We start from the raw sequence: 17,988 nt of genomic DNA, 5'->3' as shown, positions 1-17,988 counted from the left end.
CTTAGATGAGCCGCCATATTGGATGTAGTATGACAAAACATTCGTTTTCGAGTTACTCTCAAAAAGCCCTTTTATTTAATATCCATATTGTAGAACTGCATAGAAAATAACTATTTCGCCATCTTGGGTGGTCGGCCATATTGGATTTAGAGTGATGTCACATACAATATCATGTATTGTCATCCAAACTAAACGTGCCTGCAAAATTTCAGCTCGATAAATATATCTACTCCAAAATTGAGTTCCAAGATTTCACCCGAACATACATACAGAACAAGTTAAATAAAAGCTTTTAAAAACATAATTTTTGGTCTATTTTTGCTCTACGGTACCACAGTATAGCAATATGACATAATATTGCTATACTGTGACGGTACGGAACCCTTCGTGCGCGAGTTTGACTCGCACTTGGCCGATTATTGTAGATCCCATCTAATGGATTTCGGTTGGGATGTGGGTGGTTACTGGTTAATTTTATTTGGCAATCGAACAAGGCTCGGCCGTAGTCTGGCCAAGAGACGGTGCCAACTTGCCAGATAAGTCTACTTTGACCTAACTACCATATACCTTAGCTGGCATAGTGACGTCAGAGAACCTCCAAAAATAGAATGTCGTAATATCCCCATACATGAAACCTTAGTGGGTGATTTGCTGAGATATTTTTAGTTTGGTATTAAGGTCTGTTAATTTGTAACAGTGAGTCTGTTATCATAATTTATTTATTTCAACGATGGTAACAGAGTCACTGTTACAAAATTGACATACAAAATTGTCGATTTTATAATTCATTTTATACTTGCAAATAAGCCCCAAATTGTTTCATTTTTTAAGCATAGATACTACAATATATTTCCGAGGATCCGACCTAGCGGAAACACGATATCTTAAAATTATCTCGATTAAAAAAATCACAAAGGTGCATCAAATTTTCAAGATTTTTTTATATACTGCCATAATCGTGCATTACACTTAGTTAGTATTTTAACACATTGTATAAAATTCTATAATAGAGAATAGCGGATTTTTTAAATGTTGTATATTTATCGAGTTATTAAGAAAAAACTAACTTGGCGATGATTCCGCGTCGTCCTTTTTCACCTGGCATAAAAAAGTCGGACGTGAGTGTGAGGAGATAAAGACGATGTTTAATTTTTGCGTTAGTCGCCCTCTTAAATTAAAGCTAAAGCTCAAAAATATTTGATCGAAGCTAAATCTACACGATCTATTACCATATAATATTATGTTAACTTCTTTTGTGCATACCCGTGTGAATGCTCATACGACTCCGGACCCGGGTCAGGTCAGTCTGCCAGAAATCTGACCGAATAGATTTACCTCCTAGTATGTGACCAATACCTAATCACTTAAAACATTTTTCATACCAATCATGACAGTAAAAACTGATGAGAATACAACGAGACCTTATATCGATGGCTTTCATAATATAATCTAGTAGGCCTACATAAAAATAGGACAACCCAATGGAAAACCTTCGGCGCACAATCTGACAACACATTGCAAGATTCGATAAACCAATTACAGCCTTTTTAGGTCACCCATACCACAAAATAATATAATACACAGTAGCCCATCCACACTTATCTAGTACACCCTTATCAGCGCACGCATACTTAACAGCAGACTTTCAGCGGCAAAAATACAGTGATAATAATCATACGCAATTAAAACTTGTCTATATGATAGTTTGATTTCAATAAAATGACTCAGATAATCTACTGTATGGCATTTATACTATGCTAACTCGTGTGACGTGTCTATTCAATAAGAGAGTTGTACTCACTAATTTCTCTAGAGGATTGTTTATATATCACATTCAATGAAAATATGTTCTACAGCGGTGCATTTTCCCAGCTTAAAGTTCGCGATATATTGATGAAGCAAATATATAATATTTTGTACAGTGAAAGTACTGCATTGTCTGCTACATAGAATGTAACGAAGTTTCAACGGTTTTTGACACTTTTAGCCATCTAAAATATGTCTAAAAAATGACAAAAAACCGTTGAAATCGAAAATCGAAATCGATATCAGTTTCGGGAGTAAGGCACCTGATTGTGAAAGTGGCAGCGCTAAAGAATTACTTTTTTATTTTTGTAAGTATGGGAAAATTCATGACGTAGGCGGTGGGGGGCTGGGGCATTTCTAATAGAACCATACATCAAAAGCAACTCTTTCGGCGCTGCTATTTTCACAGTAAACTCTACATTATATATATATATATGAAAATGTTTTATAAGCATCTTACCACGTATTAATTTTAACATTAAGGGCCTGTTTCACTACTTTCTGATAAAGTGCCTGACAGGCTATTCACAACTTTTTTGACAGATTCTCCATACTTGATCTGTCAAGTTAATTGGTGGTTAGCCTTATCAGGAAGTGGTGAAACAGGCCCTTAGTATTTAGACTTTGGTACGTGAATAACTTCAAAAATTACTGTAAACTCCAAAATAGACACACTAAGGGTTATCTTTCCTATGTCAGCTCCGGAAGGGCCTTTGCCCTCCCACGTTAATTGTTATGTTCTGCGGCTATTTTCTTTGCTCTGAAGGTCAGGCTAAATAATAATATTATGTGAGATGTTATGTTATATATTATCCCCCTTACTAATAAACGTTGTACAAGCTTTGAATAGTTATACAGTGTTTTGTTCCTGTCACACAAGTGACATTTTTAATTGGATTGAAGAAGACAAAACACTGTATAACTATTCAAAGCTTATACAACGTTTATTAGTAAAGGGGATTATGTATAATGTAAGTTTGCCCTGAAAAGTTTAAATCTAATAACTGATTCCAAACTGATTCTACCAACTTAACTATTTTCCAGTAAGTAATTTCTCAGGCTAAATAATATAATAATCGAATAATCAAATTTGAAATTCGAATAGAAATCCTTTATCACAATATACCTACCCTAAATATATTTTTAAGGGAGGCCTGAATTACTGCGGTTGTAATCTATACTAATATTATAAAGCGGAAGAGTTTGTTTTTTTGTTTGTTTGAACGCGCTAATCTCAGGAACTACTGGTCCGATTTCAAAAATTCTTTCAGTATTAGATAGCCCATTTATCGAGAAAGGCTATAGGCTATATTTTATTACGCTAATACTAATAGGAGCGAAGAAATACAGGAAAGTGTGGAAAAAACGGGAGGAAATTATTTGAAGGCGCTTATTTGAACTCGCTAATCTCAGGAACTACTGGTCCGATTTGAAAAATTATTTCAATGTTAGATAGCCTATTTATCGAGGAAGGCTATAGGTTATATTTTATCACGCTCAGACTAAAAGCAGCGAAGAAATAGATGAAAATGTGGAAAAAAACGGGGCAAATTATTTGAAAGGGCTTATCTCACGAACTACTGGAGAATTTTTTCTGTTATTTGTCAAAGGTTAGAAGTAGACTACGTGAAGGATCATAGGCTATTTTTTGTGGACTAATTTGTCTGAGAAATATCTAATTTACGCGGGTGAAGCTGCGCGGAACGTTATATTTCGCGTGGTCCCGACATCACGCGTAAACGGCTGGACCCATTTTGCTGAAATTTGGTATTTATTATACTTTGAGTCCCGAAAAAGAACATAGGATACATTTTGTCCCGGAAAAATAACTGTTTACTGCACAATATACTTATATGATTTGCGCGTAAACTATTCTATTTTGATGGAATTTGGAGATACTTTGAGTCTCGAGAAAGGACAAGGAATACTAATTTTGTTCTGGAAAATGCACGGTTCCCGCACAATAAACTTTTATGATTATAGCCTAAAGTCTTAACTATTCAATCTATTTTGATGAAATTTAGTATGGCAATACTTTCAGTCTCGGGAAAGGACAAGGGATACTTTTTATCCTGGAAAAAATACGGTTCCCGCACAATAAACTTTTATGATTCTCGCCTAAACTTTTTAATCTATTTTGATTAAATTTGGCATAGAGATTGGAGATACCTCCGAACAGGAAAATAAGGATACTAATTTGAATCTGGGACAAGGAATGTTTTTTGTCCCGGAAAAATGTGCGGTTCCCACACAATATACTTTCTGATTTGCGCGTAAGCGACTCAATCGATATACGGGACCAGCTATAAAGTCCACGCGGACGAAGCCGCGGGCAACAGCTAGTAATTTATAAAAAGCCAGAAAAAACAATAACTTGACGGACACGCTCATATAAAGACAAAAGAGAATACAAAAGAAAATGATAAACAAGTGTAAAGCAACATAGGGAAAATTATTCCACTACAAGCTCCACTGACCAGCTGTATTCCCTAATAACTTCGCACAGTAAAAATATTATTGCATACTTCAATTTCATGTTAAAGAACCCAAAAAATCCTTCGTTTATTTTCAACTAGCGACCCGCCCCGGCTTATGATTATAGCCTAAAGTCTGTAAAGTATTATTTATGAAATAAGGGGGCAAACGAGCAAACGGGTCACCTGATGGAAAGCAACTTCCGTCGCTCATGGACACTCGCAGCATCAGAAGAGCTGCAGGTGCGTTGCCGGCCTTTTAAGAGGGAATAGGGTAATAAAGGGAGGGTAAGGATGGGATGGGAAGGGAATAGGGTAGGGGATTGGGCCTCCGGTAAACTCACTCACTCGGCGAAACACAGCGCAAGCGCTGTTTCACGCCGGTTTTCTGTGAGAACGTGGTATTTCTCCGGTCTATAATCTCCGGTATAAAAATATAAAAAGATATAAAATATAAAGCCACTGAAAAAATTATTAAAATCGATTCAGCAGTTTTGGCTTGTATTCATATTTCATTATTTCTACCCGTGGCCCGCATTGGTCGGTACCGCCGCAAAAGCTACGTCCCGCAATTTTTAAATCTGTTATATAATCTTCAAAGTGCTTTTCTCATGTATGAATGTTTTGTCCAATGTGCATTTAAGATACGATACATATTTTAACCAAATGGCCGGTTTACGCTTGAAAAACTAACGCAAAAACGTGTGAACTTAATAGAACTAAAGGAAGTTCTGAGTGAGATTGGCTAACAGACGGATTTTTTCATATTATATGGAATTAGAGGATAGTAGCGATAAATTAGACTAAACGAGAACCCTAAATGTATCTAATTAATGTGCACAAAATACACAAAATTACCGCAATATTGCGCATGCGACTTTATTCCTACCGGGGCTAAAATGGTCGCTTTGGAGAATCATATTATGAATCCTAATATGATTCATTTTTTTTAAAACGCGAAATGCAAGTCTGCTTGCAATTCATGTCTAGTAATTCGTACTAATTTGACATGAATCAATTCATTTGCTGAATTGATTGAGAAATGTATTATAAACACAGATTATAGAGGTCAGTGATTTACCATTTTAGCCCCGCTGGTGGTGTTGCCAGTTATTAGATATTAGATAATTTTGTATTGTATTATGTAATATACAAAATTACTTTATCAGCAAATCTACACAATGTATGACACATTATGATAGTATTTGCATATAAATTGAAATTTAACAACCGCCCGTTTTGTATAAATTTCTAATAATAACGTAACAACAGCGTACTATTTTAAACCGTACAATATTATGATTACCTTTAATTATAGTAATTTTATTTATTCTATTTATTGGTATAGCTTTAAAACTGCTTACTGCCTATTTCTAACATGCAAGTGTCATATTAATGCATAAACTAAGTAATATATTTGTCTTTATTTTTATCCAAAATAATAATAAATAAAATAAAATATCTTTTTATTCAAAATGGGTATCATGGTACACTTTTTGAAAGTCGAACGAAGAAACTACCTTGCCTACCCCGGTTCGGGAACTACCCCGCCGAGAAGAACCAGCGTAAGAAACTCGCACGGGGCCATCTTTTACTAAAAAAATGGAAAATTACAAAGTTTTGGCTTGCAGCTATGTAACAAAAATAAAAGAAAAGTAACCTGCATGGAGCCACCCTATTCCCAAGGTGTGCTGTCCTCGATGAAATCATTGACTTTATAATACGCTTTAGCACACAAACGTTCTTTAACTGCTCTTTTAAATTTGTCTAAACGTAGATTTTGAACATTTTCTGGGATTTTATTATATAGGCGTATAATAATATTAATAATATGATGATGCAAAAGTGCGAGTAAGTCATCTGTTACCGTCACTTCACGAATAAACTTTCAGTCCCCACCCCCCGAAAAGGATAAAGTACCGTTAGTAATTTTTGTCCCGAAAAATGTGGTTACGTCACTTACGCACCAAAAACATTTTGAAGATAAACTTCAATTTCAAGAAACACACACAACAAATAACAATTGATTTCCTCATTACGTATCAATAATCTTACTCAAGTCTTCTAGAAAACTGTTCACTTTCGATTTTTGAGTCCCAAGTCACGAAGTAGTTTGAATTGTATCACGTCGTATTGTTTGTTGTAAACATACATATTGTTTTAAATGAATTGGGGAAATAAATTCAATGAGTAATGAGTAGGCGCATAATATGTCGAGATGCAGCGGAGCGGGCCGCATGTTCACACGTTAGGACATGTAAAGAAAATGCTATGACCACGGGGCGGATCGCATTTTCAGACGTTTTCGGTTTTATAAAAATACTAAATGATGCCCGCAGCTCCGTTGCGCCAAAATTAGCTTATCGCGCGGGTAGCATACATTTTTCCGGGTAAAAAGTATTCAATGGCTTTTCCTGGGACTCAAAGTATCTCCGTATCGAATTTCAGCGAAATCGGTTCAGCGGTTTGGGAGTGAGAGGTCACAGACAGACACACTTTCGCAATTATAATATTAGTATGGATGTTATAGAGAACGCTATACTAACTCCGCTCTGGCTCGCCATAATAAGGGCGTACCTTTAAGTGCATGTAACATGAACTTTGACGTGCGTCTCCCTTCTCAAACATTTGTTTCCATTATCTGGAGACACGAGGTAAGTAACTGGCGACAATGTTTTACGTCTCTAGACTTTTGAATTAAGTTACAGGTATAAATCATAATCAAGGGTTGAGTTTCATCTCGTCTTCGTCTAATGGCGTTTATTAAACTTGGGTTTAGAATTACATAAACAAAAAGTGACTTTTTTATTTTTTATTTATTATCCTTTTCATTTTACTGTTATTTTGTATAGATAATAACTTTTTTATAAATACAAAAAAGCACACACAATAACAATAATTATTATTATTTATTGTTACTTTTTGAACAGAATGCTGTTTTTCAACGGTATGTAACATAATAGTATTTTAAAAGGATAAAACTGACTTCAAAATTGTACGTTATTAAGAATTAAAATTATCTATCTTAAAGACTACTTACTGTACCGATTTTAAATAAAACTTGCAGTATTTATGAGTATTCTCTAAGTTGAGTTATACCTAATGCAACAAAGAAATAATCACTTATATCGGACTTGTAGTTCTGGAGATATGCGAACACAAGCATAAAAAAATACATACATAAACTTTTGAAATTTTACACATTCTGTTAATAAATAAGTATACGAAAATGTATAATATATAAGAGTGATAAGTCAAACTATATATCCGTGCACCGCGTGGCCGCCATGCATAGCGTGCGCCGCGGTGGAATCGCGTCTTTATAAATGTTGTATGAAAAACAACGCAACTGCAGCGCTGCGTCGACTCAACGCTGACGTAACGCGCCGTGTGGACATGCTCTTAGCCATAAGCCAGCCTCAGACGAATAAGACGTGTAATAATTTAGGGCATCTATTAGTTTCGAGTTCACGGCTTTTACCGTCAGTCGAGCAGACGAGACCAACAAAGGAGAGCCAAAGTGTCTTTTAGAACAAAGCATTTCAACAGAGTCTCTTAAGACAGACAGGCCCTGACACGAGATAGTAAATTACTAGAGATTTTTCTTTACATAAAGGTATATATTGCGAAGAATGTTTCTAGGTATTTCGTTTGACATTTGAAAGGCTGTTGGCCCGCGATTTCGCTAGTCTTTTTATAACTCGAAGTTACTTCGTAGACATTTCAGTAAAATATCTACAAACTATATTTTAGAAATAGCCGCTTCTTTTGCATTCTTTATTTATTGTTTTTTTTTTTAATTATTGATTCTCATCCCCCTAACTGTGTCCTAACTGTGTTTATTTATTCTTCATGTACAAATTAATACTAGCTTCAAATATTATTAGAGTGCATGGGTTAGTTTACTTGAAAAACACATAATAAAAGAGTATAAATTGACAAATTTACTTTTGCTGAACTCAATTGACAGATTTTAATTGCAAATCTGTCAAATCCATACAAAAGAAATGCATTTACGCATCGCGCTGCGGTCATAATAAACCCTTATTTCAGTTTTTACTATTGTAATAGTTTTATAACTATAATTTGCTAGTAGATTTTACCTTCACGAGATTGAAAGATATGGACAGCCAAAGTAGCAATAAATGAAAGTGCAACTTTTGGTTCTTGCAGGAAATGCATTAGTGTTATAATGACATAATATCTTATTTTATGATTATAGGTGAATCTACTTTAAATTTCGTTTTATAATTTATTTGATTTTTTAAAATTTTCGTTGTATAATTTATTTGATTTGATTTGGAGAAGGTTTTTACTTTTTACATAATATTATTATCTATTTAGGGCTTCGCGAACATAGTGATGGACGCAACGGGGAATACCGCATATATTTATTTTTTTGCCTAATGGTCCATATAAAATGTAATTAAAATGCGGCCCACCCCGCTGCCCCTTATGAGAATGTGCGAGAAGCTTTAAGGGTCAATTCAGACCGCAATGCGACGCGTAGATGCATTTTTTTATTTGTATGGATTTGACAGAATTCGATTGCGTGAGACGTCATGCAAGCCTGTCAATTAAATACTTTAGAAATGCATATATGCGTCGCGTTGCGGTTTGAATTGACCCTAACAGTGTACAATGTCTAACAAAATATCTGTCATGACATCGGAGTAACCACTTTTATTAAAAGGGTCCCATAACTCTTGATTGTGTATGGGCAGAAGTTGGGATTACGGAGATCATGGGCCTTGGCCCTAACTATAACGGACAAAGGGCTATTGTTGCTCACATCGAAGACCGACTTTCGTCCTTGAAGCCCAAAGCTTAATTTGATCCTTTTAGTTTTTTGTTCATATATGGTGAAAAGGGTGTATATTACTGAAATTTTCCAGTTTGTCTGTGTTTCTGTCACCACACTTTGTCTCCACAAACATTTGCATTGCAACATGATGGTAACACACAGAATAGGATATTATATCACTGCAATGTTTTCACGCTAGTGTACCAGCTGTTACTGTCTATAGTAAACAAAAAGTTCGACGTTTGACAACGGTTCTGTCAATTTTCTGATATGACGTTTGTGTTTTGCCGGTTTTTGGTTGGATTATTTACTGTATGTGCTAGTAGCGCCCTCTGCTCCAACCTTTGTGTAATATTCACTATTCAGGGACTTGCCGTCAGTACTGGGACGACGTTCGCGACGTTACGCCGTCCAACAATGTGAATTGACCCTTAGGTTAAAAATGTGAATATCCTAAAAATATGTATTAAATAGAATGTCACCAGAAATTTAAATTCTGAGAATCCGAGAATCGTTTAAACGATATAAAGAGGTCCAAGTTGTATATGTTATGTCATACATACATTATGCATAAAATATATTTTGTACGACTCACATTTATTTTATTTTGCATAACACATCGATATGGTGAAAGCTATTTTTATAGCAAAAAACATTTTTTTTGACATAGGACTTTGTGTACCATTATTAGGTATTTAGGTCAAAAGATGTTATGAAAAGTCAGTTTAGTGCAGTATATTATTATTATTGAATTCTCACGTGTACTTGAAGATTCTTAGAGATATATTATGTAATTATTAAAAATCTCCGAGTTTAAAAACTTAATAAAGTAGGTTTTATAATGGCACCAAGCCAGTAAAGCCTTCTCTTTACATAATATATTTTCAAAATAGTGTTAGGATGCAATGATGACGGTAATAAGTAAGATTTTATTTTGTATCATTACGAGACGCGTACATCATAAGTGTCTGGTGTGATAGACAAGAAAATACGGCCCGCTCCTCTGCGACCCGACATAACGTACATCTTCAACATTGCATTGCATTACACATTGTCAAGGGATTGTAATTTGTATATATGTAGTACATAATGGATTGTAGTACATAATGGTTAAACAATAGCGTGCAAAGTGCAACCTTGTATGCAAATGTAGATCTGGACACAGGAAATATATGATATATCATCAATTTATAGTCTCCATATGGTATAAATCACACATAGTTACGTCTTAATATAATTATTTCGGTGTGGCCGTAGACTTCAACTAAATATGACACAAACATAGCCGGCTTCCTTTCGAATGGACGTTCGTTATAGAGCCTGCTATACATACGGTCACATAACGGTCGTACCGCGAATGCCGATATTGTACCAATTTTTAAAAATTCACTTTAAGGTGGGTACTGTCCAAATTTACATTTTGTAGATTTTTTAAGCGATATAAAACCCAATCAAACCGACTCTCTCTTATTCCCAAATCCCAGCGTATTGGGAGACTGCTACTAGGAGTTCATAATTTCATTTTTTCTTTTCAGTTTCTTTTGGCAAGTGTTCAGTGTTTATTTTATGCATCGAGAAAATTCTTGTAAAAATAGAAAATAAATGTGGTACTTTAAAAACTTTCATTTTATTATTTTTTTACGTTGTACCATCGAGGAAGTTGATTCCTATGCAATTGACGGACCAATGTTATTTGGGCGAATATGTCAATTCAATGTTAATTGTGATCTGTCAGCTGGGTTTGACGTAACGCAACCAAACTACTTAGGTCCCCGATTTGCATAGGAATCAACTTCTAAGGATCTGTCAGCTGGGTTTGACGTAACGCAACCAAGTTACTTAGGTCCCCGATTTGCATAGGAATCAACTTCTCTGGTAGTACATTTTCAGGAATTCTTAGTTTCATTTTGTTTTTATTTTTTTAAATACTTACAGCATTTCCAATCCCTGGAATATCTGCAATATGGATGATTGCTGAGTACTTGCTGTGTGTTTTGTAGAATGTTATGTAATATTATTACTGTTATAATTCCATTAATCGAATTATAATAATATGGGCCTCACCGGGCCATTTTAACAGGAATCCCATCAAGAAAACCTTGAAGTCCTAATTCAACACCTAATCTCACTGTTGAAAATTTAATAACTCAGAGAAGTTTTTTTTAACCAAGCCGGTAAAAGTCTCACTTTAGTAGAATGTAGAGTTTTTTTTTTAATCTTAACTAGAGATGAGCCAACTAGTCGCCGTACTCCGACTATCCGGCCACTTTTGTAGTCGGCGACTAGTGGGCGAATAGTCGGCTTTTTTATTATTTTACTATTATTGAAATTACATTTAAGAAAAACCTTGATTAATGATTATTTAGAAATTAAATGGATTGTGTCTGAAATTACTTGCTGGTAAAGAAATATCTATGACATCTACAAATAGTATCATTAAATACTTTGGTACAAAAAATACTTTGAAGCATCAACTGTATCATGACGATCACATGATCCGACACGTTCGCAGGCTGCGTATGCTGCGCAACCCGCGAATCTGCAGTAAACAAAGCCTTACGGAAACATCCGAAGCGATGATCGGTATAGCCGACTAGTCGGGCGATTAGTCGGCTTCTTTGCAACTTCTTATTTTTTAATTAGTGGCATGTAAAGGCGATAATGCTATAACATGTTTTAGAATTAACGCGATAATTAACGGCGTTTCTCGTTAGTGTGGCCCGAACATTAGGTATATTTTGGCGCTGAGCTTTAATAATAATTTACAATTCATGCAAATAGATGAATCATTTCATTGCGTTAATAAACATTAAACACGATTATCAAATTTGATAATGTAATAAATGTGTATTCCAATTACTTAAACGTTGTAACTATACGAGACTTATTAGTGTTATTACACGTGCTATAAATTATGTGGTTATTAGCAACGGCGGCGGTCCCGAGTGCGGCCGTCCTCTCACTTTACACTAAATACGCCTTTACTCGTTGCGCAATCGCCCATCCAAGAGGACTGCCCGCCGCAACGATTTCATCGCAATCCCATTCGAAAAAGAAAGGAACCTTAACTTCCAAGGCTACAATATTAAACAAAATCGATTGCATCATGTTTTTTATTACAAAAATAAAAAGCTATTTTATACATAACAGTCGCAGTACCTTCGAAATGAGCATACGACCGTGGGAGGATGCTACAACGCGCCCCGCACGATCGTATACCCACACAACATTCATACAACATATAACATCGTGCACTAATAACAAGTCAACTTAAAACGGTGATGAACAATTAGTGATCACATGGTGATAATGAAATGCAGACGAGCGTAATCATCTATGTACAAGTGCTCATCGGCTCGCAGGTGGCAGATAGCTTCATAAATATCTCTAATAAAGAACTCTATCGAAATCGTAAGATAACATTGCAAACAGAACAAGAACACAGTCGTTAGCAACTCTATCTTATGATCTAGACACGTCCAAAGATCCTAAATTTTTCAGTCGTAGCATTCGAATCGTGCATATTAAAATCGCTTAGCAATAAATACTGTCAGTTATCCTACCACCTGCATCTAGGGACCGTTTAGTGGAGGGGTCCGGCGACGTGGCCGGGGGGGCCGTACTGGGTGCTGGTGGCGCCGTGCCCGCCCTCCGAGGAGTCTGATACCTCGATGCCGCCGTGACCGCCGCTGCCGCTGCCGCTGATGAGGCCGCCGTCGATGCCGGAGCCGCCGCCGATACCGATGTCGCCGCCACCGAGAGAGCCGCCGCCGAGAGAGCCGCCGCCGAGGACGTCACCGCCGATCGAGCCACCGCCGATAGCACCACCGTCGATACCCGAGCCGCCGATAGCGCCGCCGCCGATGCCGCCCTCCTTCTGGGTCTGGTACTTGATGAAGTAGACCTCGGGTTTCGAGGGCTGGGTGGGCGCGGCTGTCGGGATCACGATGTCGGGCTGCTCCTCGGGCTTCTTGACTAGGACGTACACGAGGGTCTTCTCCTCGTTCTGGGGCTGGACGGGGATGATGGGGCTGACGGGGGCAGGAGGGGATGGGGCCTTGATGAAGATAATCTTGTAGTGCTTCTGGGGAGCGGCGACGGAGTAGACGCGGGGAATCCTCTGCTCCTCGGGTTCTGGGGGAGGAACGTGGACGTAGATGTGTTTCTGGACGATGGGAGCGCCTGAGAAGCCGCCGCCGAAACCTCCGCCGAAGCCGGCGTCGCCACCGAAACCTCCGCCGATGCCGCTGATGCCGCTGCCGAAGCTACCGCCGGAGATGAGTCCGCCGGAGGAGTGTCCACCGGAGATCAGGCCACCGGAAGAGTGTCCGCCGGAGATGCCGCCTAGGGAGATGCCGGAGGAGTGACCTCCTAGGGAGATACCGGAGGAGTGACCTCCTAGGGAGATGCCGGAAGAGTGACCTCCTAGGGAGATGCCGGAGGAATGACCTCCGAGGGAGAGGCTGCCGGATGAGATGCCGCCGTGTCCGCCGAGGGGGGCTCCGTAGCTGGCCGAGGGCGAAGGGTAGCTGTAGCCCACCGGGGGCTCGGGGCGGCCGTAGGCGAGCGCCACGCAGGCTAGTACCTGGAAATACACCAGCTCATTAACAATATCGTATTACGTAAAATTGATATGTTACGAAACCGTTTTTGTAGAACTAGAACGCGATAGAATTGGCTAAACCAAAATCTTACGTCATAATTATACATTTCTAAAAGGAAATATTATGCAACATATACTCAGATTTAAATCTGGTATTAGAAGTAATTATATTTCCGTAGCGGTGTATTTCCTTTGTCCCTTTTAATGGTAGTTTGATGAGGAAATATGTACCTGATTACAATGGCTGAAATGTTCGTTGGGCTTTAAGTATAATGCCTCTACCTAATCAGGCGTGAATGAAGCGCTTAATAGAGCTTAATACTAAAGGACGTAATAAAAGATGGATTATGGTTTTTTCGACGAAAATGATTGTGGGAATAATTCATATTCTGGAATGAATAATATTTCAAGGGATTGTATTTTGTGTACATTTTACTAAAAACAAACACTCTTTCTAATTACCACAAAGAAGCGTAGGATTAAAATGTAATCGACGAGAGCTTTCATCTTTAGCTAGAATTTAAGCTTACTTATGTAGGGATCAGTTGAGTATTAAAAATGTCTTTTGAAAGATATGAAAAAGTTTAGGTATACACTATCTGTTGCCCGCGACTTCGTCCGCGTCAACATAGTATAAAAACAAAGATGGATAGGCCGCTAAAAAATATGAAAAGAGTAAAAATATAACCTCCTCCTTTTTGGAAGTCGGTTAAAAAGTAGCCTAAGTTACACCTTACTACATCAGCTATCTACCAAAAAAGTCCCGGCAAAATAGCTCCAGCCGTTTCAGAGATTAGCCGGAACAAACAGACAGACAGACAAAAATTGTAAAAAATGCTGTTTTGGTGTATGTATCGTATATAGATTCATAAAAAAACGGTTCTTTCAACATTACAAACAGACACTCCAATTTTATTTTTTAGGTATAAGTATAATTGGTATATCTAGCGCACATCGAAATAGCGAAAGGGTATCTTTCTGATTTTGTCGAACCTGTAAGGAATGACAATAATATGTCGTAACGTACGTTTTATGTATGAAATTTGAGTAGAAGTGGTTCCACCGTTACGCAAAGAGAATCGAACTGAATATGAATATTATGTTAACCGTTTGTAATTTAAACATGTACGTTGTTTTCTACACGATTGTACAGTATCCAATATAAAATATGAAGTAGACACTCAAAGAAACTTTAGACAGAAAAATATGAAAATTCAAATTGATATTAAAACCGATTGCTTGATGATGAATCAATTGGGTCATGCCCTAGTATTTTATTCCCGTAGATATTGAATATTTTTTTACATGTATAAACATTTATTCCTTCGTTTTAATCCACTGAAACGAATTAACACAGGCACAAGCACATTTTAAATTCACGATACACTTCACTTTAATCACTTAAGTCTGAAATTTGTGGACTATTTCAATAATTGCCCTAACTAGGTACTTCGAGAATATACGCCCAGCAAACTCACCAGAAAAGCGCGCATATTGAGCTTGGTTTGGCCCGTCTGCGTTAAAGACTACTGCTACGTCAAAACCTCAACTCTAGGAGATGTTCTTGTATGGGTGAGCTCGGTTTGACTGATGACATTCACTGGCCGACCCGCTCTTAAATACTAAAGTGCTCATCTCGCACAACACCATCCCTGCGAGCATTTCACTCGGTAACGTGCAACTATCGTCATTATTTAACAAGTATACGGTCCTTTCTTTTCGTCGAGGTCCGGCCGACGCATTCGACCTGTTGCCTTACTGACCGCCGCTCGCTCGCTGCACCGCAATACTTCGCACTCGCGTACTTACGGTTGAAAATACTGCGCTCGCCGTTTAGTGTTTTAACTATCCTCTGCCGCTGATTAAGAGAATGTACGTCCTTTACCTTCTCGTCATTAGCGGCTGACAATAGGCGTTTAACGCAAAATTTTGTGGTATTGGTAATCTTTGGGTCGGTGTCAACTTCTCAGCCATTTTTTACAGAGTAAAATAATTCACTTGTTGAAAATCTCTGCTTTACACAGTACCATTGAAGCCACCGACTTGAGAATTTCGAGAATTTAAATGTAATATACAGAAAATACAATATCCAAGAAAATATACATCCTTAGGGAGGAGAAGGCGCTTGTAATTTTAATATATCGATCAGGATTTAGGGTTCACGCCGCAGCGCCGCCTGAAAGCTTGAAATTTACACAAGGGATTCCGTCACATCGTGAGTGAATACCAAACAAGGTATTTAAATCGAATTTAAACTCTTACGCGAGGAAGATGTTAACATTTCTGTATTGAAACGGGATCTTGAAAGGCGTATTATGATAATTATTATGCTTACAGGATTAAGAGGAGTCCACACCGCCCTTTTTTCCATACAAACGTTGTCCCCTGTTTCCTCCCTGGATAATGCTCGTAAAGTTATAATTTTTTTCCTAAATATCTACGGCCACTAAATGTTTTCTTTTTTTTCATAATTTAATTATTAAATAAGATATGAACGTTCAAAAACCCAAAAAAATGGTCAGATTTTCCGCTGTGTTCAAACGTCCAGAAAACAGATTTGGCTAGATTATACAAAAAAAGCAAAACATAGGAACACAGCTCAAGCCTTTTTTTAATCTTTAATGAAAAAAGTACTTAAATCGGTTAAGTTTTAGAGAAGGAATCAGGGGACAACGAATCGTTGATTTTCTGGATTTTCTGCAGTTGTCTCTATCGCGTTCTGCGGTATAGGCTTGAGGTAAGGGAGACAGCTATAGATATTACACGTACTTTTTTTCATTTCTCTAGCCCCTGTTGTATCCTCTTAAAAGCAATTCTTTAGCCAGGATAGCTAACCATGATAATTGCGATTAACATACACACATGTTCAAATTGACCTATTGAACATGTCTCACCAGTTATGCTGTATATATAATATACTAAGGGTCTGTTTCACTATTTCCTGATAAGTGACGAATAGGCTATCCAACAATTAACTTGACAGATCCAGTATGGAGAATCTGTCAAAAAATTTGTGAATTTCGGCACTTTCCCAGAAAGTGATGAAACATGCCCTAATACTTACGGCAAATTTATAAATAACTTCTGCTGAGAGGTCAATGAAGTAGATTGTGACGCAGGCTCTACATAAAGTTGCTAAACTCCTCAGAAACAACAGGATCGTCTTCGATGAAATTTTGTTACAGGATTTAGTCTAAGAATGGTGAACATATTTTGTTTTCATACTCGAAATAATGTGAAATAACGTAATTTTGAAAAATAACGTTTGTCCGGTCAGCTAGTTTTTTAATATATAAAATTCTCGTGTCACAGTGTTTGTGCGCGAACTTCTTCAAAACCTGAAAAGGCCTGAGAATAGGTTTTTATCTACTTTTTATATTGAAACTAGAAATGGCTAATATGGCAAAACAACGTTGCCGGGTCAGCCAGTAAATGTATTGAAGCGTATAACTTATGACACAGATTAAAAGTGAAAAAGTTTGCCTCACAACTTCGATAAATGTAAAAGTTGTATTTCATTAAAGGTTGGAGTAATAATATACCTAATGTTGTATTTCTAAAATAAAGCCAGGGGGAAATAGAACTTCAAACAAAAATTATTGTTTTCTTTGACAAAATAGCCAAAGCCCAAGCTACATAGAGTTGGTGCAATGCGTATAGGAAAAATCCATTGTAATTTGTAGGCCTGTGTATTTAGTTATTATTTATACGTGGGAGAGCCATGCTTCGGCACGAATGGGCCGGCTCGACCGGAGAAATATCACGTTCTCACAGAAAACCGGCGTGAAACAGCGCTTGCGCTGTGTTTCGCCGAGTGAGTGAGTTTACCGGAGGCCCAATCCCCTACCCTATTCCCTTTTGCTACCCTCCCCTATTCCCTTTCCTTCCCATCCCTACCCTCCCCTATTACCCTATTGCCTCTAAAAGGCCGGCAACGCACCTGCAGCTCTTCTGATGCTGCGAGTGTCCATGGGCGACGGAAGTTGCTTTCCATCAGGTGACCCGTTTGCTCGTTTGCCCCCTTATTTCATAAAAAAAATATATGTTTCAATTCGCTTTGAACTAAACGTGTATGGAACTCAGTATAGGTTATAATGCTACCAGGATTTATTGCTGCAATGTTTTCACGCAGCATCCTAGAGCACCAGGAATGTAAGAAATAAGTTTAGTTCGACGTCTGATAACGATTCTGTCTGTCAATATTTATTTTTATTTATTTATAAACTTTATGCACATATAGGTACAAAGGTGGACATAATGCCTAATGGCATTATCTACCAGTCAACCTTTGGGCGATACAA

The 17,988-nt window shown here is 37.5% G+C and overlaps 2 protein-coding genes across 4 annotated transcripts in view; one reads left to right on the top strand and one right to left on the bottom strand.

Annotated features, from left to right (window-relative positions):
- The window catches only part of LOC121738710 (frequenin-1), a 229,957-nt gene that overhangs the window by 124,913 nt on the left and 87,056 nt on the right, over window positions 1–17,988 (top strand). The gene's annotated exons all lie outside the window — the stretch shown is intronic.
- On the bottom strand, window positions 12,223–15,263 carry LOC121738708 (keratin, type I cytoskeletal 9-like). The gene is made up of 2 exons (XM_042130932.1): window positions 15,166–15,263; window positions 12,223–13,669 (listed from the first exon to the last, which is right to left on the bottom strand). The coding sequence occupies exons 1-2, from the start codon at window positions 15,178–15,180 to the stop codon at window positions 12,668–12,670; spliced, it is 1,017 nt and encodes a 338-aa protein (XP_041986866.1). The 5' UTR covers window positions 15,181–15,263; the 3' UTR covers window positions 12,223–12,667.

The sequence above is a fragment of the Aricia agestis genome, chromosome Z (genome assembly GCF_905147365.1).
Source record: "Aricia agestis chromosome Z, ilAriAges1.1, whole genome shotgun sequence".
Classification (NCBI taxonomy): domain Eukaryota; kingdom Metazoa; phylum Arthropoda; class Insecta; order Lepidoptera; family Lycaenidae; genus Aricia; species Aricia agestis.
Note: the sequence above shows the minus strand (reverse complement) of the source record. Positions and strands in the feature narration are given on the sequence as shown.